The sequence below is a fragment of the Solanum dulcamara genome, chromosome 11 (genome assembly GCF_947179165.1).
Source record: "Solanum dulcamara chromosome 11, daSolDulc1.2, whole genome shotgun sequence".
NCBI lineage: Eukaryota > Viridiplantae > Streptophyta > Magnoliopsida > Solanales > Solanaceae > Solanum > Solanum dulcamara.
In genome coordinates this window covers 53,570,018-53,596,294 of record NC_077247.1, presented here as the reverse complement: position 1 = coordinate 53,596,294, position 26,277 = coordinate 53,570,018, and the positions used below count along the sequence as shown (strand labels likewise).

At 39.9% G+C, this 26,277-nt stretch overlaps 1 protein-coding gene across 1 annotated transcript; it reads left to right on the top strand.

The window, feature by feature from the left end:
* Positions 1 to 613: 613 nt before the first annotated feature.
* Positions 614 to 23,606, top strand: LOC129871976 (agamous-like MADS-box protein TM6). The gene is made up of 7 exons (XM_055946804.1): positions 614 to 1,021; positions 1,167 to 1,233; positions 1,330 to 1,391; positions 1,745 to 1,844; positions 22,834 to 22,875; positions 22,989 to 23,033; positions 23,143 to 23,606. Exons 1-7 carry the CDS (start codon positions 834 to 836, stop codon positions 23,314 to 23,316), a joined length of 678 nt encoding a protein of 225 aa, XP_055802779.1. The 5' UTR covers positions 614 to 833; the 3' UTR covers positions 23,317 to 23,606.
* The last annotated feature ends 2,671 nt before the right edge of the window (positions 23,607 to 26,277 follow it).

Here is a 26,277-nt window from a genome sequence, read left to right as displayed (position 1 = left end):
CCCAACATACAGAGGATGTATCATTTTTAGGCGAGAATTGAAACATCGTATACAACATTTTTAGGGGATGTTACAACATGTTTGAATGAACTTATTTTAAGTAATTTATAAGTTGAAAACTGCTTATAATTTAAAAATAAATAAATAGGTGCAACCCAATTTATTTTTATTGACTTATAAACTGTTTTCAACTTATATATTGCTTAAAATAAATCTATCCAAATAAATTCAATTATTTATTGAGGCTTATTTTAAGCATAAAATGACTTTAAATTGGTCAATCAAACACTCAAAAAAGCTGAAAATAATTTATAAATAACTTATAAGCCAATTCAAATAGGCTTTAACTTATTTTTTTATCTCTACATAAGTAATAGATACTGAGCCTTTTTAACTTTTTTTTTTATATGTTTACTTTTTATATTTGAATATTTTAGTGAAATTTCTGATAATCTTCAAATTAAAAATTGAAAGCGAGAGATATTATCCGAACAATTACAACTCTAGCTTTTGAAAATTCTGATTCTGTGTCACTGCATTGGGCTTTTTTTTACAGGCCCTTTAGGTAATGGTGAGTGGGGAGTTGTCCTGGTCAAAGAAGCCGACATCACACGTTAAACAGTAATGATCATGAAAGCCAGAGAGACTTTCATAAAATAGGCAAAAGCTTATAGTAGTGCAGTTACTACACTTCAATCTTCTTTTTCCCGATATAGTTTCTCTACTAACCCACCCATCTCTCCACTTTTTTGCTCTTTAACTTCATCATCACAAGACATGAGCCTTCTTTCAGCATCAGATTCAGCTCCATTACAATTTCTACTTCCTCCAGAATGGGTCGTGGAAAGATTGAGATCAAGAAGATCGAAAACTCCACAAACAGGCAGGTCACTTACTCCAAGAGAAGAAATGGTATTTTCAAGAAAGCTAAAGAACTTACTGTTCTTTGTGACGCTAAAATCTTTCTCATCATGCTCTCCAGCACCAGGAAATATCATGAGTATACTAGCCCAAACACTACGTATGCTATGTTCTCTTTTTTTCTTTCTTTTCTCCCTTGTCTCCATTGGAGCTCCATCTAAATCCGGATACCCATTTGGGGTGATGGTCACAACAGAGTTTTCTTTGTAACCAAAATAAAAGTCTTTAATTTTTTTTTCTATCAGGACAAAAAAGATGATAGATCAGTATCTGAGTACGCTTGGAGTTGATATTTGGAGCAGTCACTATGAGGTATATTTTCCTAAATTCACAGTTTTGTGGGTTAACGTTGATTTAGTATACACTTGCTTAGAAATTGAAATATGTGCTTTCGATGTGTGTGTGCAGAAAATGCAAGAAAACTTGAAGAGATTGAAAGAGATTAATAACAAGCTAAGAAGAGAGATAAGGTAGTAAGAGTTCATTATTTTGCTGTCATTATTTTTCCTTCTTCTACATGTGTATTTCATATTATTTTGTTGTTGTTATGCTCCTATATTTGTATTCCCTTTTTCAAACTATTTGAAAACGCTTTATTTAAGCCGAGGATATACCAAAATCAACCTCTCTACAAAGTTAGGGTAAGTAAGTGGATCACACTTAATATACCATTGTTGTATTAATAACACCGTTTCTAACTTTTTTTTTTTAATTTGAGCTATTGAAGGATGGTTAACGAGTTTTATCATGTGATCAGTTTTTTTTTTTGGGTGTGTAATTAAGTAATGATACTGAAATGGCTGATGTTGGTGTCTGTTCATAGGCAGAGAACAGGGGAAGACATGAGCGGCCTCAATTTGCAGGAACTGTGCCACTTGCAGGAAAACATCTCTGAATCTGTTGCTGAGATTCGTGAAAAAAAGGTTATTATTCATACCTTACTCTTTACATTTTGGGGTTATTAATCAAGAATAAAGTTGATCCATTTCTGAAGCTAAATACACGGAAATTAAGTACTCATGATGTCTTCTTTTATCAAAATTGTGAACTAGTGTATATTAATTTTAGATGCAAAGTTCACTTTATTTTGAGTCTAGAGAATAGAGAAGCATTCAACTTCTATTTGAAGTAAAGGCAACAAATCTTTTTAGCTTGGACCGATTTAATTTCAACATTAGTGAATACAACATTGCCATTTTAATAGTTCTTCAAGTTGGTCTTGTTCTTCTTGCAAAAAATGCCAAACATTTTGTGATAGGTGCAGCTTTGAGCATTCAAGGTTAGACACAAGGTCATTTGTAATACGTTTAGGTCTCCATATCTAACCAGGAATGTCTGGGTATCGAAATATGCGTTTATAAAATTCATGACCAGTTCTATCACAAAAATGACATGTTTGGTAGAATTGCTCCTCAGTGTTAGACTGATAGTCGGCTTGCCTAAATTAGATTTTTCACTCTTAAAATTCATTTCAGTTGACTGACTAGAGCTAGTCGAGTAATCTATCTTAGTATTGGTGACAGACTGATATGTAGACCTACTACAGGCAGGTTTGACACTGGCAGGATCTTTACTGGTTGACTTCATATCATGAGTCGATTGGTTAGATCTGATAGAGGATTTGCGCATGCTATTAAGTCGCATTTCCAATCCCTGAAGGAAATTCTTTTCTATTTCACATAATTCCAATTTTATTTCCTAGTCTTCCTTTTCTTTTTGCAAACTTCTAAGTTCATCGAACACACGATTTAAATCAGATATGGTGCATTCTAGTAATTTCTGAAGTTTATTACAGTTATTGCAAATTTGAGATCTTACCTCGCTAGTTTCCCCAATTGTCATAAAGTATATATTGGCCATTTCTTCCTTTTCGTTGTCTGAGTTATCTTCATCACTCCAATTGCTGGAAGCTTTATTTCGTTGATAGCTTTTGGAGTATTTCTTTCTTGACTCCGGACAATCGTCAACTATATGACCATATTTTCCACATTCATAGCATTTTCCATCATTGTTGTTTTGATCAGTAATATATTTTTCTTTGAAATTTTACTTGCCTCGTATACTGTTTCTAGATCTTCTTAAGGAATCCACAATAGATCTAGTTATCATAGCAATCTCTTAGATCACCCAGATCTTCTTCTTCTTCTTCTTCTCCTTCTGTAGCCTTGAATGCAACCATTTTCTTTTTATTTTCATCTTGCCCTAGTTTTTGTTAGATGCGCCTTTTCAAAGACAATTATGTGTCTCCGCTTACTTTTTCATAAGTAAGAATGATGAGATTCTTACTTTCTAGAACAACTACTTTAGCGTGCCATTTGTTGGGTAACAAACCCATCCCACATCAGATAGAGAAGAAGAATTGTATCAATATATAAGTGTTTACCCAACTCCATTAGTATGAGGCCTTTTGGAAAGTGCCCAAAAATAAATCCGTGAGGGCTTGTGCCAAAGGGGACAATATCATACTAATGTGGAATTAGGATGGCGGTATGCGTGGTCCCAACATGTGGTATCAGAGCCTAGGTTTAGGTGTGTCGGAATAGTGGACTGTGTTTTGTGAGAAGTTCTGGTGTGACAACAGGACCAAAGATCTGTAGGGTTGCCTTGTGTCGAAAGTCTTCCTGTCAACTGGTGTTTTAGGCGGCGTGTCCCGTTGGGATACTAGCGGTGCAAGATGATTTGGTAGATCAGATGATGTGACTTAGTGATTGGAGATCTGCGGTTGATGCCTTTGTCGAAAGTCTTGGCAAATTGGTGGTCAAGCGGCGTGTCCTACTGGTTGGTAGTAGCGGTGCAAGATGATCAACAGATCAAATGTATTATTGCTGAAGGGAAGGTTACGAATTGTGTGGTCTTAGTTTGAGGGGAGGATTGTTGGGTAACAAACCCATCCCACATCGAATGGAGAAAAAGAAATGTATCAATATGTAAGTGCTTGCCCAACTCCATTAGTATAAAGCCTTTTGGGAAGTGCCAAAAAATAAATCCGTGAGGGCTTGGCCCAAATCGGACAATATCATACTAATGTGAAGTTAGGGTGGAGGTACGCGCGGTCCCATTAGATACCTCCTTCTGGTGCATGGGACTGGAGGGGGACAATGTTATACTAAAAGTTCTCAAAAACTTACCTCCTCAATGGTGTGCGGCCCATCCCATGAATTTTTTAGTCAACAATAGTTGCTGTAAGAATTGACAAATGCGCAGAAATTGTTGAAATCATAAAATTGACCTATGTCATCAGTGTCATAGGTGTGCTCTTTTCTTTCTCTATAAAGTGAGAGCTTGTGGCTCAATTGAAAAACACACCAATTCACACAGAGAGAAAAATATTTAGAGAGTTGTGAGGTTTTCATAAACTCTCTATATAAAATAGTTCGTGAAGAAAAATAGAGTGTGAACAATATTTTAGTAAGGTGGTAAATCAAAAGTGTGTTATTTCTTTTGAGTGTGTAGTAGTCATTTTGAATATTGTACTCGTGACTACATAGTGTAATTTTTTTTACTATAATGATATTAGTTGCTCCACTTAGTTCGTCGTTCTTCCCTTATTTAAAAAGGTTTTCACGTAAAATTCTTGGTGTCATTATTTTCTCATTTTATTTTATTAATTTAACCATATATATTTTTGAGTTAGTCCGCATTTTCCAATAGTATCTTCATCTTCTCAGAGAGAGCTCATGCTAACAAGTTCTTTGCTCAAATCAAACTTATCTCTTGTTACCACTTTGGTCAGCATATTTGCAGGATTCTCATTTGTAGAAATCTTTTCAACTTGCATAGATTCGTTTTCTATCTTTTCTCGAATCCAGTGATATCTCACGTCTATGTGTTTTGTCTTTGCATGGTACATAGAGTTCTTACTCAAGTCTATTGCACTTTGACTGTCACAATAGACGACATACCTTTTCTGATGCAAGCCAAGCTCTCGAAGGAATTGCTTGAGCCATATCATCTCCTTGCCAGCTTCAGCAGCTACAATATACTCAGCTTCAGTTGTAGACAGTATAACACACTTCTACAACTTCGACTGGCATGATATAGTTCCCCTGAAAAAGTAAACAAATATCTAGTAGTGGATTTTCTGTAATCAAGGTCACTTGCCATATCAACATCTGTATAGTCCTTCAAGTTGGATTTGATCCTCCAAAACACAAGCATTTATCTGAACTTTCTCAGATACCTGAGTATCCACTTTACAGCTTTTCAATGTTGTTTTCCTGGATTGTCGAGAAATTTGCTGACAATATCAATTGCATGAGCAATATCATGTCTAGTGCATACCATTGCATACATTAAACTTCCATCGACGGAGGAATATGGAATTTTGGTCATGTTCTCTTTTTCCTCCCGAGCTGTAGGACACATTTTCTTACTCAACTTCATATGACCAGCAAAAGATGTGCCAACAGACTTGCATTCTTATGTTGAAGCACTCCAGTACACGTTCAATGTACTTCTCTTGTGATAGATAATTCTTTTTTTCATTTCTGAGACGAGTAATCCTCATGCCTAAAATTTGCTTGGCATGACTCAAGTCTTTCATAGCAAAAGACTTACATAACTCTTTCTTCAACTCGTCAATCTTGGAAATATTCTTGCCACAATCAACATATCATCCACATATAGCAAGATGATGATAGAATCATTGTAAGAAATTTTTTGTACAAACACACAGTGAATCTGAGGAAGTTTTCTTTAGCCTTGCTCTCCCATAACAGATTCAAACTTCTTGTATCACTGTCTAGGAGCTTGCTTTAGCCCGTAGAGACTCTTTTTGAGTTTTCACACAAAATTTTCTTTACCTTTTACTTTGAAGCCGTCAGGTTGTTCCATATAAACCCCCTCTTGTAAGTCACCATGAAGAAAAACTGTCTTCACATCTATCTACTCAATCTCTAAATTTAGACTAGCAGCCAAATCAAGAACTATACGAATCGAGGACATTTTCACGATAGGAGAAAATATTTCGTCAAAGTCAATACCCTTTCTTTGACTAAATCCCTTAACAACCAATCTAGTTTTGTACCTGGGTTTCAAATTGTGTTCTTCAATTTTAACTTTGAACACCCACTTGTTCTTCAAAGCTCTCATGCCCTTAAGCAATTTCACCAACATTCTGGGTTCGTTCCCCAGCGGAGTCGCCAAACTGTTATGCCCTGTTTTTAACCGAGGTTAGATAAAGCACAACATATTGACTCTAAAAGGATTGATTATTGTATAGAGTCGCCACCTAATTTATTAAGGAAAATAAGGAAAACCTATTTGATGCATGACCTGTATGATTCACGTTTCGATCTACGAAAAACCAGTTTAGATTCTAGGTAAGGGTTTACATTATTCCAAAGGGAAGGTGTTAGGCATCCTTTGAAATCCACAAAATGTATTACCCGGCTAGACTTAATTTATCAATGAGGGAGGGATAATATTACTATTTTGCAAGTATAACATATATATATGTAAAAAATATTTATTAAAATTATATAAAACATATGTATAAAAGAATATGAATCAAATAAATAATGTATGTTATTGTCAACTATATGTATAAAAATATGAGAAAATAATATAAATGTATAGAAAAAAAAACTCTTTTACCATATGAAAAGAAGAACACTATTGAATATTATTTTTTGTAAAATATCTCTGAATACAAACGCTTGACAAAATATTAGTAGAGAATAATTAAAATAATTTTTAAATATATGTATCTTTATATACACTATAAAAAATAAAATTCTATTATATGGTGGGTTCAGATGCGTAACTATAATAACTGTTACATCTCTATATTAATTTTTTTTTTTGCAAATAAGGAGCAATGTCATGGTGATTCGTAAAAAAATCAATTCGGTTGTTCAAAAATAGTTTAATTTAATGAGTCACCATAATTTTAGGATAATTAAAAAAAACCAATTAATTATTTTAAAATGCCTGCAAAACCAATGGATTTATTCCGAAGAGAAGGTATTAGCATCCTTCAAAAATCCACAACTGTGAATCCCAACTGAACTCATTTTTTAAATTGAGGAGATAAAAAATATTGCACAAATATATAATGAAATATACATAAGAGTAAATTAAAGCAATAATATAAGGAACGGCCTAATATTTGTCTAACGTCAATAATATACACAATAATAAATTTAAAATATTATTCGAACTTAATTCGAATAGCTTCCTCGGAAAGCAGTTCTGAATACCTGTAAAAGACTTGATAAAGTGTTAGTGAGGGATAAATATTAATAATGATGATGATTATGATAATAATAATAATAATAATAATAACTAAAAATAGCATTCGTCTTATAAACATGGAAGGCCTTGGAAATCGACGGTAATTTCTTCATCGACCGTTTTAACTTGTAAAAATATAATACATAATGTAAACTTAAACTAAAATTTCCGTCTTTAAATGGGGAGGCCTCAAAAACCGACGGAGAGATCTTTTCATTGGCCATAATTGTGGCTTTGGTTTTGGACGAGAGCTGGGCATAATCATTGATGCAAATGCACTCGGCAAAGAGGACCGGGTCGAATGGGATAGAGTCAGAAGGATTGCGATTGTAGACAGAGCAAAGAGAATTGTAGAGATGTTCTCCGAGAACAAAATCATTGGGAGTGAGAGAGTAAGGAGAGGTGGAAGGCCGAAACCGGAGTCTCTTCTCCACTGAGAGGGGGAGTAGGGTGGAGTCACTAGCAGGTCTGTGGATCGCGGAGATCAGAGAAGATGGTTGGCAGGATAAATGGAATGGAGAATCCAAGTATGGGAACTGGGAGCTGCAATCGTCTCGATAGAGCATCTCCTTTAAGTCGGGGTCATGGGCAGGCATAAAGAAGGCGGCTAAATTCTCGAAGGTTTCTTCGGGATAAGCAGCGGTGAAGGGAGTCCCGAAAATGGAGTCGCAGAATGAAGAAGTAGCTTCAGAAGGGATGCCGCTGACCAGATCAGTTTGTAAAACTAGTCGAGTAGGAGGCAGATGTAGAACGTCGAGGCGACGCTCTTCATGGTGGCCAAAGAGGAAGGAGCTGTGATTGACAACATCAAGGTCGTGATCAACAGAGATGTGGGGAGGCTTGGCTTTGGATTCCAAGCGAAGAATCTCCATTTGGGAAGTTTCCCCACCAGTGAGCCTGACTCTTCGAGACTTGATGGGTTCATAAATCTTGGGGAGGGAGTCGAAGAGCCTTGGGAAGCATTGAGACATGTTGATTTCTTGGAGAGAGAGGGCAGCTGAGAACATGTAATTGTTGCCAAAATTGTTTGAAGCCACGGCGAGATTTCCAAGGAATTCAACGCCCTTCTTAGATCGGGTGAGAGCAACAAAAGTGTTAGAGCAAGACAGGAGTACAGTGTGACGATCGAGAAGGATCGAAACTTGCTCTTTGAATGTCATGCCTTGACTGCTGGAAATGGTGAGAGCATGATGGCCAAGTTGATGCATGGTATTGGCAGTGGAAATGCTGTTTACCAAGTTTTTGCCATTGGGCCGGTGGGAAGAGATGGTGGAGATGAACCCTTCTTCCTGGCTGAAAGTCTGCACATTGAAAAGGCGGGCTATCTGTTTTGGAATGCGGTAAGACCACCAACAGTAGCAGTCAATGAAGCGGGACAGCCTCGAGACTTCAGATTGAAGACGATTGTTAGAAGAGTGGGGACTGGAAGAATGGTATTCACCCTGCAGAGGGTCGCCAAGAATCACGACGAATTCTATGGACGGATCCGCAATGATGCTGAGGTCTAAGTAACCTCGTGGGAGTTTGTAGATCTCGTCAATAATGAGAACTGGGCCTTTCTTGAGGAGAGAAGACTCCCAAGTAGAGAACTTCCAAAAGTCTTCAGGATTTGGCTTCATGTCAGCTTTCCATTCATTGCGAAGCTCTGTGGTGGGGCAAGAAATCCTGAAGTTGCTAAAAGCTCGAGTCTTGAGCAGTTGCTGGAGTGGATGGGTTTTCCCACAACCTGGGAAGCCAGCGATGTGAACTAAGTCGACGCAGCGAGTCCTGGCTACGTCGCAGATGGAGTCAAGCGAGTAGATTCGATCACGGGGCGAAGGCCCAGAGGAAGAACTTGGAGTGTCAATGGTGGACAAAATGCCATCGAAACCATTTTTCATGTTCGAGATCAAGTTTTTAGCGTGAGACAGAGAGGGGCTGAATTTGTGGATCCGCTTGAAGGGAAGATAGCAATCGTTGTATTTGAAACGGAGCATCAAGCGTCCGTAATCGGTGCAACGACTTGAGTTGACAGGGCGTGGAGCGCCGCCAACGATTCTTCGGTAACATGAGTAGTGAGAGGGCGGGCCAAATTCATGCTTCAGGTAATAGCAGGTTGAAGCGTTGGAAAGGCCATAATAGAGCCAACCAGAATCAGTGAGAATATGCACTTGAAAGTGCAAGTGATAGGACAGAGCAATGAGGACATCGGAAGAGAGTCCGAACTGTTCGACTTCTGGGTTGGACAAGAGTGAGTCTGGAAGTATTTCCTGAAGGAAATTCCAAAGTTGGTCAACACTGTAATTGGAGGATTCACTGAGAGCAGTCAAAAGACAATGTTGAGATGGGATTGGAAGATGGGAAGAGGGATGGACTCTAAGCCTGGTTTGAAAGGAGGGAGTCTCGTGGAGATACGAGGCTGGAAAAAGTTCCTCGAAGGGTAGGACAGGACCAGAGCAAGTAGGGTCATTGAGGAGAAAGCTCTGAGGGAGCTCGGGGCTGGGAGGTCTGGCTTGGACAACGGGTTCATGCATGGTGAGAGAACCGTCAGGGTTGACGGTTGAGACAAAAGGCAATGAGCCGAAGCTTAACGAGGCGGGGTTTGGCGGCCTTGGAAGTTCAGGAGAGGGAGGAAGAGAAATTGCGACTCGTTCAAAGCTTGGTGGAGCCTCCAGTTGGGGGGTTGGAGAATGAGAACTTGAACTCTCCAGATTCAGCGGGAGGAACGGGTGAATTTCGTCGACCACGAACGACGTCAACTCCCATTGAAGGCGGAATTGCTGGGGGTGAAGGTTGTGGTGGTACAGGTCGTGGTAAGATTGATCCTGAGTGGGTTGGGTGAGATGGAGAAAAGCTAGAAGCATTTCTGGAAGGAGCCCGAGACCCAGCATGAATTTCCAGTCTGGAAGTGGTAGACTTCCTTTCTTGAACTTCATGCGAGGCAGGAGAGGTTTTTTTGGGTGAAGGGGGACGCCCAAGAATTCCAGGACCTGGACAAGGGGCTTTGGGAGAATAAAACATTTCTTCTGAAGAACATGAGGAAATGCTGTGAGTTGGAGAACCGGGAGATGCAGTGATGGTGGTTCTCGAATCAGATGGCGTCCGGCGATGGAAAGACTTGAGATGGCTGGAGCTGGAATTCGACAGCCTAGCAGCTTTGGAAGGAGCAGTAGGGTGGACAGGATGGGGGCTGACCGACGGAGGATCAGCATGGAGTGCTGCCGAAGATAATGGGTGATCTTTTGCAAGGGATTTTCTAGAAAGAGGTACCTTGTTTTTTGTCGAACGCTTGCGTTCAACAATGCGAAGGTTTGCAGGTTGTCCCAGGCGCTTGGAGTCACCCAGGAGTATTGGGGCTTGTTGCTTTGAGTGCGAACAAACCCAGCTGGGTCTGAGGTCCGAAGTGTCCGGACGGCTCTTGTGTAGGTGAAGAGGGCGTTGTAAACTTGGACAGGGACAAGGCGATGCCTTAGTGGCTGATTCAGAAAGGAAGCGGAAGGTAACTCTAGAGCTTCCGGGATTTTGAACGAAGCTAGTGCTGTGGGCACAAGCTGGAACTGGTTGAAGAGACCCGAACTGGATGAAATGGTGTCCGGGGGAGCACGAGCAGGGTGTCGTGAGGGAAGCCCCCTTTGAATCAAGATAGAGTGGAGGGGGCCCCAGGAGTCCAAAATGGTCACGCTGAGAGTAGTGTGAGTGCTGACTATAGAATGAATTTTTAGCCAGCTGAGAGCGCTCAGGGGTTGATTGTAAGAACCGGAGGAGTGATTTTCCGGAATGTAGTGGAGGGTTTGCCCTGAAATTTGGTAGGTGTAAATTTCGGGGTGGAGGGAAAGGTCCGTGAAGCTGGATTCGGGAGGAATCACTAGACTGCAGAACAGTTTTTGGATGTTGGGCGACTTTAGGAAGAGGTCGCACACTTGGCTTGGGTGGAAGTACATGAGAGCGTCTTGCATGAAGACGGACTCTGTGTCCGGAAGAGTGAGGGATGTTGTGGGGTAGCGAACTGTGTCGGATGACGTCAGTCGATAGTTTTTCAGCTCCTGGAAGTTTGGGTTCTTTCTTTGGAGCTTTTGAAACTTGGAAGGTTTCATGAAAAGGACGGTGGATGGAGTGACGCAGAGGAAACTCCAATGTTGGTGAAGGAGAAAAGTCTCCAGTGTCTTGTGGATGGGATGAGGGTGGGGAGTAGTTCCGAAGGATGAAGCCGGAATTCCCTGGCTGTTCAAGAATGGTAGGGCTTCTTTGGGCAGAAGCCAAGGGTAGGTCTCCAGAGAGTCTTGGAGAGGTCGGACGACAGATGTCAAGATGGGGTGGGACACCGCATCTCGATGAGTCGTTGAGTTTAGAGCTTCTAGAGCATGTTGGAAAGACATTTTCCATTAACTGAAGGACCGAAGTGGTTCAGCTTGGAAGGAAGATTTGTTAGGCTCCGAAGAGGGTAACAAGTAGAAGGTAATTATCCAGAACAATACCTTGCTCTTCAGCAACCTTGTTCTTTACCCTTCTTCCCTTCTACTTGTTACCCTCTTCGGAGCCTAACAAATCTTCCTTCCAAGCTGAACCACTTCGGTCCTTCAGTTAATGGAAAATGTCTTTCCAACATGCTCTAGAAGCTCTAAACTCAACGACTCATCGAGATGCGGTGTCCCACCCCATCTTGACATCTGTCGTCCGACCTCTCCAAGACTCTCTGGAGACCTACCCTTGGCTTCTGCCCAAAGAAGCCCTACCATTCTTGAACAGCCAGGGAATTCCGGCTTCATCCTTCGGAACTACTCCCCACCCTCATCCCATCCACAAGACACTGGAGACTTTTCTCCTTCACCAACATTGGAGTTTCCTCTGCGTCACTCCATCCACCGTCCTTTTCATGAAACCTTCCAAGTTTCAAAAGCTCCAAAGAAAGAACCCAAACTTCCAGGAGCTGAAAAACTATCGACTGACGTCATCCGACACAGTTCGCTACCCCACAACATCCCTCACTCTTCCGGACACAGAGTCCGTCTTCATGCAAGACGCTCTCATGTACTTCCACCCAAGCCAAGTGTGCGACCTCTTCCTAAAGTCGCCCAACATCCAAAAACTGTTCTGCAGTCTAGTGATTCCTCCCGAATCCAGCTTCACGGACCTTTCCCTCCACCCCGAAATTTACACCTACCAAATTTCAGGGCAAACCCTCCACTACATTCCGGAAAATCACTCCTCCGGTTCTTACAATCAACCCCTGAGCGCTCTCAGCTGGCTAAAAATTCATTCTATAGTCAGCACTCACACTACTCTCAGCGTGACCATTTTGGACTCCTGGGGCCCCCTCCACTCTATCTTGATTCAAAGGGGGCTTCCCTCACGACACCCTGCTCGTGCTCCCCCGGACACCATTTCATCCAGTTCGGGTCTCTTCAACCAGTTCCAGCTTGTGCCCACAGCACTAGCTTCGTTCAAAATCCCGGAAGCTCTAGAGTTACCTTCCGCTTCCTTTCTGAATCAGCCACTAAGGCATCGCCTTGTCCCTGTCCAAGTTTACAACGCCCTCTTCACCTACACAAGAGCCGTCCGGACACTTCGGACCTCAGACCCAGCTGGGTTTGTTCGCACTCAAAGCAACAAGCCCCAATACTCCTGGGTGACTCCAAGCGCCTGGGACAACCTGCAAACCTTCGCATTGTTGAACGCAAGCGTTCGACAAAAAACAAGGTACCTCTTTCTAGAAAATCCCTTGCAAAAGATCACCCATTATCTTCGGCAGCACTCCATGCTGATCCTCCGTCGGTCAGCCCCCATCCTGTCCACCCTACTGCTCCTTCCAAAGCTGCTAGGCTGTCGAATTCCAGCTCCAGCCATCTCAAGTCTTTCCATCGCCGGACGCCATCTGATTCGAGAACCACCATCACTGCATCTCCCGGTTCTCCAACTCACAGCATTTCCTCATGTTCTTCAGAAGAAATGTTTTATTCTCCCAAAGCCCCTTGTCCAGGTCCTGGAATTCTTGGGCGTCCCCCTTCACCCAAAAAAACCTCTCCTGCCTCGCATGAAGTTCAAGAAAGGAAGTCTACCACTTCCAGACTGGAAATTCATGCTGGGTCTCGGGCTCCTTCCAGAAATGCTTCTAGCTTTTCTCCATCTCACCCAACCCACTCAGGATCAATCTTACCACGACCTGTACCACCACAACCTTCACCCCCAGCAATTCCGCCTTCAATGGGAGTTGACGTCGTTCGTGGTCGACGAAATTCACCCATTCCTCCCGCTGAATCTGGAGAGTTCAAGTTCTCATTCTCCAACCCCCCAACTGGAGGCTCCACCAAGCTTTGAACGAGTCGCAATTTCTCTTCCTCCCTCTCCTGAACTTCCAAGGCCGCCAAACCCCGCCTCGTTAAGCTTCGGCTCATTGCCTTTTGTCTCAACCGTCAACCCTGACGGTTCTCTCACCATGCATGAACCCGTTGTCCAAGCCAGACCTCCCAGCCCCGAGCTCCCTCAGAGCTTTCTCCTCAATGACCCTACTTGCTCTGGTCCTGTCCTACCCTTCGAGGAACTTTTTCCAGCCTCGTATCTCCACGAGACTCCCTCCTTTCAAACCAGGCTTAGAGTCCATCCCTCTTCCCATCTTCCAATCCCATCTCAACATTGTCTTTTGACTGCTCTCAGTGAATCCTCCAATTACAGTGTTGACCAACTTTGGAATTTCCTTCAGGAAATACTTCCAGACTCACTCTTGTCCAACCCAGAAGTCGAACAGTTCGGACTCTCTTCCGATGTCCTCATTGCTCTGTCCTATCACTTGCACTTTCAAGTGCATATTCTCACTGATTCTGGTTGGCTCTATTATGGCCTTTCCAACGCTTCAACCTGCTATTACCTGAAGCATGAATTTGGCCCGCCCTCTCACTACTCATGTTACCGAAGAATCGTTGGCGGCGCTCCACGCCCTGTCAACTCAAGTCGTTGCACCGATTACGGACGCTTGATGCTCCGTTTCAAATACAACGATTGCTATCTTCCCTTCAAGCGGATCCACAAATTCAGCCCCTCTCTGTCTCACGCTAAAAACTTGATCTCGAACATGAAAAATGGTTTCGATGGCATTTTGTCCACCATTGACACTCCAAGTTCTTCCTCTGGGCCTTCGCCCCGTGATCGAATCTACTCGCTTGACTCCATCTGCGACGTAGCCAGGACTCGCTGCGTCGACTTAGTTCACATCGCTGGCTTCCCAGGTTGTGGGAAAACCCATCCACTCCAGCAACTGCTCAAGACTCGAGCTTTTAGCAACTTCAGGATTTCTTGCCCCACCACAGAGCTTCGCAATGAATGGAAAGCTGACATGAAGCCAAATCCTGAAGACTTTTGGAAGTTCTCTACTTGGGAGTCTTCTCTCCTCAAGAAAGGCCCAGTTCTCATTATTGACGAGATCTACAAACTCCCACGAGGTTACTTAGACCTCAGCATCATTGCGGATCCGTCCATAGAATTCGTCGTGATTCTTGGCGACCCTCTGCAGGGTGAATACCATTCTTCCAGTCCCCACTCTTCTAACAATCGTCTTCAATCTGAAGTCTCGAGGCTGTCCCGCTTCATTGACTGCTACTGTTGGTGGTCTTACCGCATTCCAAAACAGATAGCCCGCCTTTTCAATGTGCAGACTTTCAGCCAGGAAGAAGGGTTCATCTCCACCATCTCTTCCCACCGGCCCAATGGCAAAAACTTGGTAAACAGCATTTCCACTGCCAATACCATGCATCAACTTGGCCATCATGCTCTCACCATTTCCAGCAGTCAAGGCATGACATTCAAAGAGCAAGTTTCGATCCTTCTCGATCGTCACACTGTACTCCTGTCTTGCTCTAACACTTTTGTTGCTCTCACCCGATCTAAGAAGGGCGTTGAATTCCTTGGAAATCTCGCCGTGGCTTCAAACAATTTTGGCAACAATTACATGTTCTCAGCTGCCCTCTCTCTCCAAGAAATCAACATGTCTCAATGCTTCCCAAGGCTCTTCGACTCCCTCCCCAAGATTTATGAACCCATCAAGTCTCGAAGAGTCAGGCTCACTGGTGGGGAAACTTCCCAAATGGAGATTCTTCGCTTGGAATCCAAAGCCAAGCCTCCCCACATCTCTGTTGATCACGACCTTGATGTTGTCAATCACAGCTCCTTCCTCTTTGGCCACCATGAAGAGCGTCGCCTCGACGTTCTACATCTGCCTCCTACTCGACTAGTTTTACAAACTGATCTGGTCAGCGGCATCCCTTCTGAAGCTACTTCTTCATTCTGCGACTCCATTTTCGGGACTCCCTTCACCGCTGCTTATCCCGAAGAAACCTTCGAGAATTTAGCCGCCTTCTTTATGCCTGCCCATGACCCCGACTTAAAGGAGATGCTCTATCGAGACGATTGCAGCTCCCAGTTCCCATACTTGGATTCTCCATTCCATTTATCCTGCCAACCATCTTCTCTGATCTCCGCGATCCACAGACCTGCTAGTGACTCCACCCTACTCCCCCTCTCAGTGGAGAAGAGACTCCGGTTTCGGCCTTCCACCTCTCCTTACTCTCTCACTCCCAATGATTTTGTTCTCGGAGAACATCTCTACAATTCTCTTTGCTCTGTCTACAATCGCAATCCTTCTGACTCTATCCCATTCGACCCGGTCCTCTTTGCCGAGTGCATTTGCATCAATGATTATGCCCAGCTCTCGTCCAAAACCAAAGCCACAATTATGGCCAATGAAAAGATCTCTCCGTCGGTTTTTGAGGCCTCCCCATTTAAAGACGGAAATTTTAGTTTAAGTTTACATTATGTATTATATTTTTACAAGTTAAAACGGTCGATGAAGAAATTACCGTCGATTTCCAAGGCCTTCCATGTTTATAAGACGAATGCTATTTTTAGTTATTATTATTATTATTATTATTATCATAATCATCATCATTATTAATATTTATCCCTCACTAACACTTTATCAAGTCTTTTACAGGTATTCAGAACTGCTTTCCGAGGAAGCTATTCGAATTAAGTTCGAATAATATTTTAAATTTATTATTGTGTATATTATTGACGTTAGACAAATATTAGGCCGTTCCTTATATTATTGCTTTAATTTACTCTTATGTATATTTCATTATATATTTGTGCAATATTTTTTATCTCCTCAATTTAAAAAATGAGTTCAGTTGGGATTCACAGTTGTGGATTTTTGAAGGATGCTAATACCTTCTCTTCGGAATAAATCCATTGGTTTTGCAGGCATTTTAAAATAATTAATTGGTTTTTTTTAATTATCCTAAAATTATGGTGACTCATTAAATTAAACTATTTTTGAACAACCGAATTGATTTTTTTACGAATCACCATGACATTGCTCCTTATTTGCAAAAAAAAAAATTAATATAGAGATGTAACAGTTATTATAGTTACGCATCTGAACCCACCATATAATAGAATTTTATTTTTTATAGTGTATATAAAGATACATATATTTAAAAATTATTTTAATTATTCTCTACTAATATTTTGTCAAGCGTTTGTATTCAGAGATATTTTACAAAAAATAATATTCAATAGTGTTCTTCTTTTCATATGGTAAAAGAGTTTTTTTTTCTATACATTTATATTATTTTCTCATATTTTTATACATATAGTTGACAATAACATACATTATTTATTTGATTCATATTCTTTTATACATATGTTTTATATAATTTTAATAAATATTTTTTACATATATATATGTTATACTTGCAAAATAGTAATATTATCCCTCCCTCATTGATAAATTAAGTCTAGCCGGGTAATACATTTTGTGGATTTCAAAGGATGCCTAACACCTTCCCTTTGGAATAATGTAAACCCTTACCTAGAATCTAAACTGGTTTTTCGTAGATCGAAACGTGAATCATACAGGTCATGCATCAAATAGGTTTTCCTTATTTTCCTTAATAAATTAGGTGGCGACTCTATACAATAATCAATCCTTTTAGAGTCAATATGTTGTGCTTTATCTAACCTCGGTTAAAAACAGGGCATAACAGTTTGGTGAAGGAGAAAAGTCTCCAGTGTCTTGTGGATGGGATGCAACCTTGTTCTTTACCCTTCTTCCCTTCTACTTGTTACCCTCTTCGGAGCCTAACAAATCTTCCTTCCAAGCTGAACCACTTCGGTCCTTCAGTTAATGGAAAATGTCTTTCCAACATGCTCTAGAAGCTCTAAACTCAACGACTCATCGAGATGCGGTGTCCCACCCCATCTTGACATCTGTCGTCCGACCTCTCCAAGACTCTCTGGAGACCTACCCTTGGCTTCTGCCCAAAGAAGCCCTACCATTCTTGAACAGCCAGGGAATTCCGGCTTCATCCTTCGGAACTACTCCCCACCCTCATCCCATCCACAAGACACTGGAGACTTTTCTCCTTCACCAACATTGGAGTTTCCTCTGCGTCACTCCATCCACCGTCCTTTTCATGAAACCTTCCAAGTTTCAAAAGCTCCAAAGAAAGAACCCAAACTTCCAGGAGCTGAAAAACTATCGACTGACGTCATCCGACACAGTTCGCTACCCCACAACATCCCTCACTCTTCCGGACACAGAGTCCGTCTTCATGCAAGACGCTCTCATGTACTTCCACCCAAGCCAAGTGTGCGACCTCTTCCTAAAGTCGCCCAACATCCAAAAACTGTTCTGCAGTCTAGTGATTCCTCCCGAATCCAGCTTCACGGACCTTTCCCTCCACCCCGAAATTTACACCTACCAAATTTCAGGGCAAACCCTCCACTACATTCCGGAAAATCACTCCTCCGGTTCTTACAATCAACCCCTGAGCGCTCTCAGCTGGCTAAAAATTCATTCTATAGTCAGCACTCACACTACTCTCAGCGTGACCATTTTGGACTCCTGGGGCCCCCTCCACTCTATCTTGATTCAAAGGGGGCTTCCCTCACGACACCCTGCTCGTGCTCCCCCGGACACCATTTCATCCAGTTCGGGTCTCTTCAACCAGTTCCAGCTTGTGCCCACAGCACTAGCTTCGTTCAAAATCCCGGAAGCTCTAGAGTTACCTTCCGCTTCCTTTCTGAATCAGCCACTAAGGCATCGCCTTGTCCCTGTCCAAGTTTACAACGCCCTCTTCACCTACACAAGAGCCGTCCGGACACTTCGGACCTCAGACCCAGCTGGGTTTGTTCGCACTCAAAGCAACAAGCCCCAATACTCCTGGGTGACTCCAAGCGCCTGGGACAACCTGCAAACCTTCGCATTGTTGAACGCAAGCGTTCGACAAAAAACAAGGTACCTCTTTCTAGAAAATCCCTTGCAAAAGATCACCCATTATCGTGGCAGCAAGGCCACTCTGCCACTTACAATACCCCGTCGCGTATTTAAGTCCTTGTGCTCATCTTCCATGGCTTCTTCATAACACTCAGGTTCGCCTCCGTCAGTGAGTAGCACATACTCATTAGGTGAATAACGAGAAGAGGGAATACGTTGTCTTGTGGACCTCCTAAGAGGAATATTTGATTCGTCCACAACTTCATGAACATGAGTATTATCAAGAACATCATCATTGTTATTTTCAATATCAACATGTTGATCTAGGACTTGATTTTGAGCATCACCATGATTGTCAAGCCCACCAATGTTACGTACTTGTATGAGGAACTTGATCAAGATGGACTACTCCATTTGAACTTGAAGATTTTAGCTTCTCCGTTTTGTCAATATTTTCAATGGTTTGATTTTCCATGAAGACGATAACGCGGCTTCTCACAAGCTTCTTCTCAATTGGATCATATAGCCTATAACCAAATTCATCAAGGTCATATCCAACAAAGATATACTGCCTTGTCTTGGCATCTAACTTTAACCTCTCATTTTTCGACACACATACAAAAAATTTGCAACCAAATACTCTCAAATGGTCATAAGAAATATCTTTACCATACCAAACTCTATTTGGAACATCACTTTGCAAAGCAACAACAGGAGATAAGTTAATAACATGTGCAGCGGGCACTAAGGCTTCACCCTAAAGGAGTTCGGCAACTTTGCTTTAGAAAGCAAACATCTAACTCTTTCCATTAAGGTCTTGTTCATCCTCTCGGCCAACTTATTAAGCCGAGGAGTCTTCTAGTGTCTAATACCTTGATGCTTGCAATATTTGTCAAATGGTCCACAATATTCACTACTATTATCGGTACGAATATATTTCAATTTCCTTTCAGTTTCTCTTTCAACTGAAGCCTGAAACTGCTTAAAGACACCCACCACTTAGTCTTTATTCTTCAAGACATTGACCCAAAGCTTTCTTGAACAATCATCAATAAAAGTAACAAAGTAGATTGCACCACCCAGAGTTCTTGTCTTCATTGGACCACATAAATCAGAGTGCACCAACTCAAGCAATTGTGTCTTTCTTGAAGGAAGGTTAGACTTAAAGAAAACTCTATTTTATTTTCCAGCCAAGCAGTGCTCACACTTTTCTAGTTTGACACTTTGGAAATTTGACAACAATTTCTTCATGGCTAGAACAATAAGTCATTTTCACTGATCTGGCTAAGCTTCTTATTCCATAACGTTGAAGAATTATCGCTCTCAACTGCATTCACCATACTGGCACAAGTAGAAGCCGTAGTCTAGTATAGACCACGACATTTGTTACCTCGAGCCTCAACCAAGGAACCCTTAATGAGTTTCCACTTTCCATCGTCATTGGTACTAACATATCCTTCATTATCTAGAACACAAATAGAAATAACGTGTAGATGAACATCAGGTGCAAATTTTATATTGTTCAAAACTAGTTTAATTCCAACACCAGTTTCCAAACAAATTGTACCAACACCAACCACCCTAGATACAATCTCATTACCCATACTCAAGGTTCCAAAGTCACCAGAAGAGTAGGAAGAGAAAAAATCCTTCCTTGATGTCATATGAGATGCGCCTATGTTGGAAAAATGCGAACTAACACAAAAATATATATGGTCAAAATAATGTAATAAAATGAAAAAATAATGACACCAAGAATTTTACGTGGAATTTTTTTTAAATAACGGAAAAACTACGGACCAAGAGGAACAACTGATATCACTATAGTAAGGAATTTTACATCGTGTAGTCACGGGTGCAATACTCAAAAGGAATAACACTCTTTTGATTTAACACCTTACTAAAATATCGCGCGCACACTCTATTTTTCATCACAGACTATTTTATTATATATATAGTCTATGAAAACCTCACAACTCTCTAAATATTTTTCTTTCTCTCCGTGAATTGGTGTATTCTTCAATTGAGCCATAAACTCTCAATTTATAGAGAAAGAAAAAAGCATGCCTATGTCACTGATGACATAGGCCAATATTATGATTTCAACAATTTCTGTGCATTTGTCAATTCTTACAGCAACTATTGTTGACTGCGCTTTTGACAATTCTTGTAGAAACTATTGTTGACTAAAAAATTCACGGGATGGACCCCACACCATTGAGGAGGTAAGCTTTTGAGAACTTTTCTTAGATGATCTGCAATAGGATACGTCTTAATAGAAGACTTAAGTTCTCCTATAAGTTTGCTTAGACGACAGAACATACTTCCAATGGATTCTCCTTCATTCATATGAATAAGTTCATTTTCATATACTAGTATACTAACTATAGTCTGTTTGACTTTATCATTTCCTTCGTATGCGACTTTATGTTTGTCCACATTTCGTTTGCAATTTTACAACCGGATATTTTCTAGTATTCTTCCCCATTGACAGCACTGTACAACATATTTTTGCCTTGGAGTTTATTTGAGTAACTCCCATTTGCTCATGTGTAGTTCGCCAGATTTTCCATGTCAGACGAGGCTTCACACCTTCTGCTTTCTTGTCATTAGTTTTAGGAATGGGAACAGGGATGTCTCCTAGTTTATCTTGATGACTCTCTAGAACTCCACATCGTAAGATTAGATGTATGTTTTCATTCTCACTTTCCAGTGAGAAATGTGTTTTCCATTGAAGTAGGGAGGTCTTATTTGATATGTTTCCTCTTGAAATAATTGCTCACATGATCTTTTCTCACTTACCATCAACCAACTATTTTGTGAGAACTTGCTTTGATACCAATTGAAAGTGTGAGGGTGAATTGACTTCTTTTTCATTTGTCTCTTCGTCAACTATCTTAGAGACACTGAAGGAGATACTTAATACTAAAGAACTCAAAAGTAAAGACAAAAAGTAAAATGACACCAGATGTTTTTATGCTGGTTGAGATTCAATGTAAATCTTAACTCTCTGTATGCTTTTGAAGTTTGTCTAGTACAAATTATGTGAAGTGTAGTTCTTATGTCTACACTCAATCTGTTCACTCTGATTGATGCAATACCTCACCAACAATATTTTTCTTCTCTTCTCTCTTTTGAATACACTGTTATTTCAAACAGGAAATACAATGCTTGTTAAGAGTAGAACAAGGGTATTTGAGAATGTTTAGACAAGTGTATTTCTTCTTCACATCTTGACTGCTCCGTTCAGTCCCAAGAGAATTGACCCTTGAAAAGATGAATAGATGATTTCTTTCCAAGAATAAGTGTAGAGCTTTCACATGATGCCATTGAGTAAGTTTTCCTAGTCTTCAATTGAACTTGATTAGCTTCTAGGGTTTTGGCGAGAAATATGTGCGTTGGTACTTGTTTCCATAGAGGTCATTCGATTACTGCCTTGAGATCTTGAGCTTTAATAAGAGCAAAATCTTCTTATTTGATTTTGCTTCCATTTGTAATAGATGTTGATTGAGTTCTTTCCATATGGGTATATTAGCATAGAGCTATTTTACTTGACTTCCTTTCAAATGCTTCTATATTGTAAGCTGCGTAATCCTGCATACATAGAAAGCACTTACATTAAGTTTGTCATCATTAAAACTAAACCCTGACATTAGAAACTTTAACACAGAAGCTTCAACCCCTTGATCAGCAGCAGCAGTAGTGTATTCCACAACAATTTTTGGAACCTCTCCAACATCATAATCACAAAACTCTTCAAACACCACCTCCATAAGCTATGTAGCTGGTTTATGCCACGCACGGGGCGTGACACACTCGATCTTTCAAACTTAGCCCTCCGCTCAACCCTCAATCTCCACAAGCCCAGATCATTGGGCTTTCACTCAACAATAACAGCTCGTGCACCAAACATTCACCAAGTTTGACAAGCCTCTTAAAATGGGGCCAACGAGAGAGTGGAGACACTACAACAATATTTTGAGGCCCAATTCTAGTTGTGTTGAAGCAGCATGCCACATTGTATTATAAGAAAGTCCGTTTCGATGGTTAAAGGCTGTGTGAATGAGGGGATGATACCATTAAGGCCTGTTGAAGAGGCTTATTGTAATCCCAAAAATGGTCTCCGTCTGTAAGTGGTAGCTAAGGAGTGAGCTAATGTGCGTTTTCCTGTACCTGGATGGCCTTTCATTGCTATAATTGTTTGTCTTGCTACAAGATTTTGCTGTCCCATTTTGATACAATACTAGAGAAGACCATGAAACCAAAAAAGCAGTCAGTAGTAATTTATTCATTCATGTGTCCAAATGATAGGTCGATCAAACTACATTTTAGTTTTTTTGTCTTTTACACTCTCAGCAAATAAAGTTAGAATTTGTTTTCCACATCTATTGTTGACTTACTTAACTATAAGTGGCTCTATGAATTACATACAGTACCACAGGATCATGAATCAAACGGTAACCTGCAAGAAGAAGGTAAGTTTTCCTTTATAATTCTACTAGTTAATATTTGATATGGATTCCTTTCTTTTCATTTCGCCTGGGACTTATTACAAAGTGCAACGGGTTCTTCTATATGAAAAAAATAGGTGAAGAGCTTAGAAGAGCAGCATGGAAACCTCGTACTTGACTTGGTAAGTATCTTTTTAATTCAGTTGAAATGCTGATTTTTTATTTTTTTGGTCGATTTATGGGATTGTTTATTAACCCAAAAAACTTATATATGTAATTGCTTTATCAAAGGAAACAAAATGTGAAGAACAAAAGTATGGTGTAGTGGAAAATGAGGGGCATTACAACTCTGCTGTGGCATTTGCGAATGGAGTGCACAACCTTTATGCTTTTCGCCTACAACCGTTGCACCCCAATCTTCAAAACGAAGGAGGATTTGGTTCTCGTGATCTACGTCTCTCCTGAAGACATCAATTTGCAGCAATGGCCTTAAAACTTAATGTTGAATTACTTATTTGAATCAACTTCCCAAATTATATCTTATTACTCAAAAAAAGTTAAATATTGGAAGCTGCAAACACTACTATATCTAATTAGGTTTTGCTCCGACTCTGGATTTGGTTCCTTTCCTAATTGTCTAAAGCACTTTATTATTTTACGAGTTTCAACTCTTATATATATGGGTGATGCCAAGGAAGATGAATTATGATGCCTTGAACGTATGTTCAATTAATCAATTTCCCTTTATGACTTCATTGTTAGCTACGCATACTACTTGTTCTTATTAGAATGTTATGCCACATGTCCCAACTTCTTGTTAATATTTTGTTGATCAATGTCATGGGGAGCTAAGCTTTTAAATTTAACTTAAAGTCTATATAGTTCTACTTAGGTCATTCTGAATTGTGTAGCCTGCTTGCTGACTTCTCTTTCCTCTGTGGGTTATGGCTGAAGTTTGAGTGATGAGTGTATCCACATTTTTCTTCTAAGGGAAAAATATAAAGAGGATATATATTGCAGGGATAAAGGTATCAACAATTCAACTTTCGTTTGAACTGGCACATAGTTAAATAATTCCCCGAATATGCTTTTGCTTAGATCCATTTGCTTTTTAGTTATATATACATACAAAGAATAATATTTTCCTTATATGTATAATGGTTTTCTATCAAAAGATATTTTTTTGAGAGCTCCGTCCTCACCCTTGTTAGGAAGTAGGCAAATAATCAGGAAATTGTGTTCTTTGGGTTTTGTTTTAGAAGAATTAATTTTAGAAAACAGTTGTGTTTGAAAGTTGTTTTAAATTTTTTTATGAGTTATAATTCTCATTCAAAACTTTGAAAAACATATTACAGAGTTTTAAATTGTTTTACATGCTTTCATCCCATTAAAAAATCAACAGATCGATTGGGCATCTTTATTTACTAAGTACTAAATTAATTTTCAATCAGCTGAAAATAACATGAAATCTGTATATTACAATACTTATATTCTCTCAATGAGGCCTAATGAAAGATTTCACAATTGGAATTGGTAATATCTGTAATGAAAGTGGATGTGGACGTCCCTTTCCTTTTCTTTTTCCCCCATTTTTCTTTCTTCTTTCTCCCTACCACTAACTATTGTCTCCCTCTAGTTATGCCTATAAAAGGCTGTGTAGAGATGCAGAAATGGAACAACAAAAAAACAAAACAAAAAACATTCCATTGTTCTTACTCCTCTTCTCTGTTTTCTGTGGTTTACTTATCCTTTTCTATAATTTATTTCACAACACGTTATCAGCACGAGGCTCCGGCTAATTTTTCAAGGTAACAAAAAGTGGTAAGAGTTTTATTTAAATTTATTTTCATAAAATGGCAAATATTTCAAAAATTGAATTTGTTGCTTTGGATATCTCTGGAAAAGATTATTCCTCATGGGCACTAGATGCCGAAATTCATCTTGAATCGATGGGTCTGGCAGACACCATCAAAGATGATAACCAGGCATCTAGTCAAGACCGTGCAAAAGCTATGATTTTCCTCCGCCACCATCTTGACGAGGGTCTTAAATTACAATATCTTACATTAAAAGATCCCTTGAAATTGTGGAAAAATTTAAAAGAAAGGTATGACCACCTGAAGTTGGTCATGCTTCCACAAGCACGTTATGACTGGTTAAATCTGAGACTGATGGACTTTAAAAATATAACTGAATATAATTCTGCTTTATTTAGAATTATAGCTCAGTTAACTTTATGCGGAGATGAAATCACGGAACAAGATAAACTTGAAAAAACATACTCCACATTTCCACCCGCGAATATGCTCCTGCAGCAGCAATATCGCGAAAAAGGCTTTAAAAAATATTCTGAATTACTTTCTCACCTTTTTATTGCTGAAAGACATAATGAACTATTAATGAAAAATCATGATAGTCGGCCAGTTGGTTCTTTGCCACTCCCTGAAGTGAATCAGGCAAATTCTAACCAACGAGAAAGAGATCATGGCCCCAGTCGTGGTCGTGGTCGTGGTCGTAGTCAAAGAAGAAATTTTAATCATGATGCTCGGCTGACACCGAGAAATAATCAGCAATATAAAAGGCAGGGTAAAAGGCCAGAAGCTTTACCGAAGAATAATTCAGAAACAATATGTCATAGATGTGGAGGTGTGGGGCACTGGTCACGAATTTGCCGGTCATCAAAGCGCCTTGTTCAGCTATATCAGGCATCTCTAAAAAGGGCAGAAAATAATCCAGAGACAAATTTTATCTCTGAAGATAATATTGAGCCCATGCATCTGGATGTAGCTGATTTCTTTAATTTTCCAGAAGTAAACATGAATGTTGATAAGCCCGATAATATTTAAATAATTCTCTTTGTTGTTGTATGTATTAAATATTATGTTTGTATTTTTCTAGATCCATGTAATAAAATAAAATTTTGTATAATAAATTATGTATTAATTATAATATTTATTTTCTTTCCTTTTGAAGAAAATATGGAAATGCCTCAAATTTTATTTGGATCAATGATCAATCAAGAAGATATTTGTGTAATTGATAGTGGAACAACTCATGCTATTTTTAAAGACGAGAAATATTTTTCCAACTTGCTTAGAAGAAAAGCTAATGTTATTACGATATCTGACAATTCCAAAATGATTGAAGGCTCCGGAAGAGCTACTATAATTCTGCCTAAGGGGACAAAAATTATTATAGAAGATGCACTATTTTCTTCTAAATCCCCAAGAAACTTGTTAAGTTTTAAAGATATCCGCAGAAATGGATATCATGTTGAGACATTAAATGAAATGAATATTGAATATCTTGGTATAACCAAGAGTGTCTCAGGCCAGAAATATATTTTGGAAAAATTACCAACTCTGTCATCTGGCCTATATTATGCAAAAATTAGTGCAATTGAAGCAAATATGATCGTAAACCAGA

Bases quoted from the DNA above. Each gene is read 5' to 3' on its own strand.
- LOC129871976 (XM_055946804.1), top strand. From the start codon at position 834: ATGGGTCGTGGAAAGATTGAGATCAAGAAGATCGAAAACTCCACAAAC. The intron at 1,022-1,166 runs GTATGCTATGTT...TTTTTCTATCAG, and splicing joins TATACTAGCCCAAACACTAC to GACAAAAAAGATGATAGATC. The intron at 1,234-1,329 runs GTATATTTTCCT...GTGTGTGTGCAG, and splicing joins TTTGGAGCAGTCACTATGAG to AAAATGCAAGAAAACTTGAA.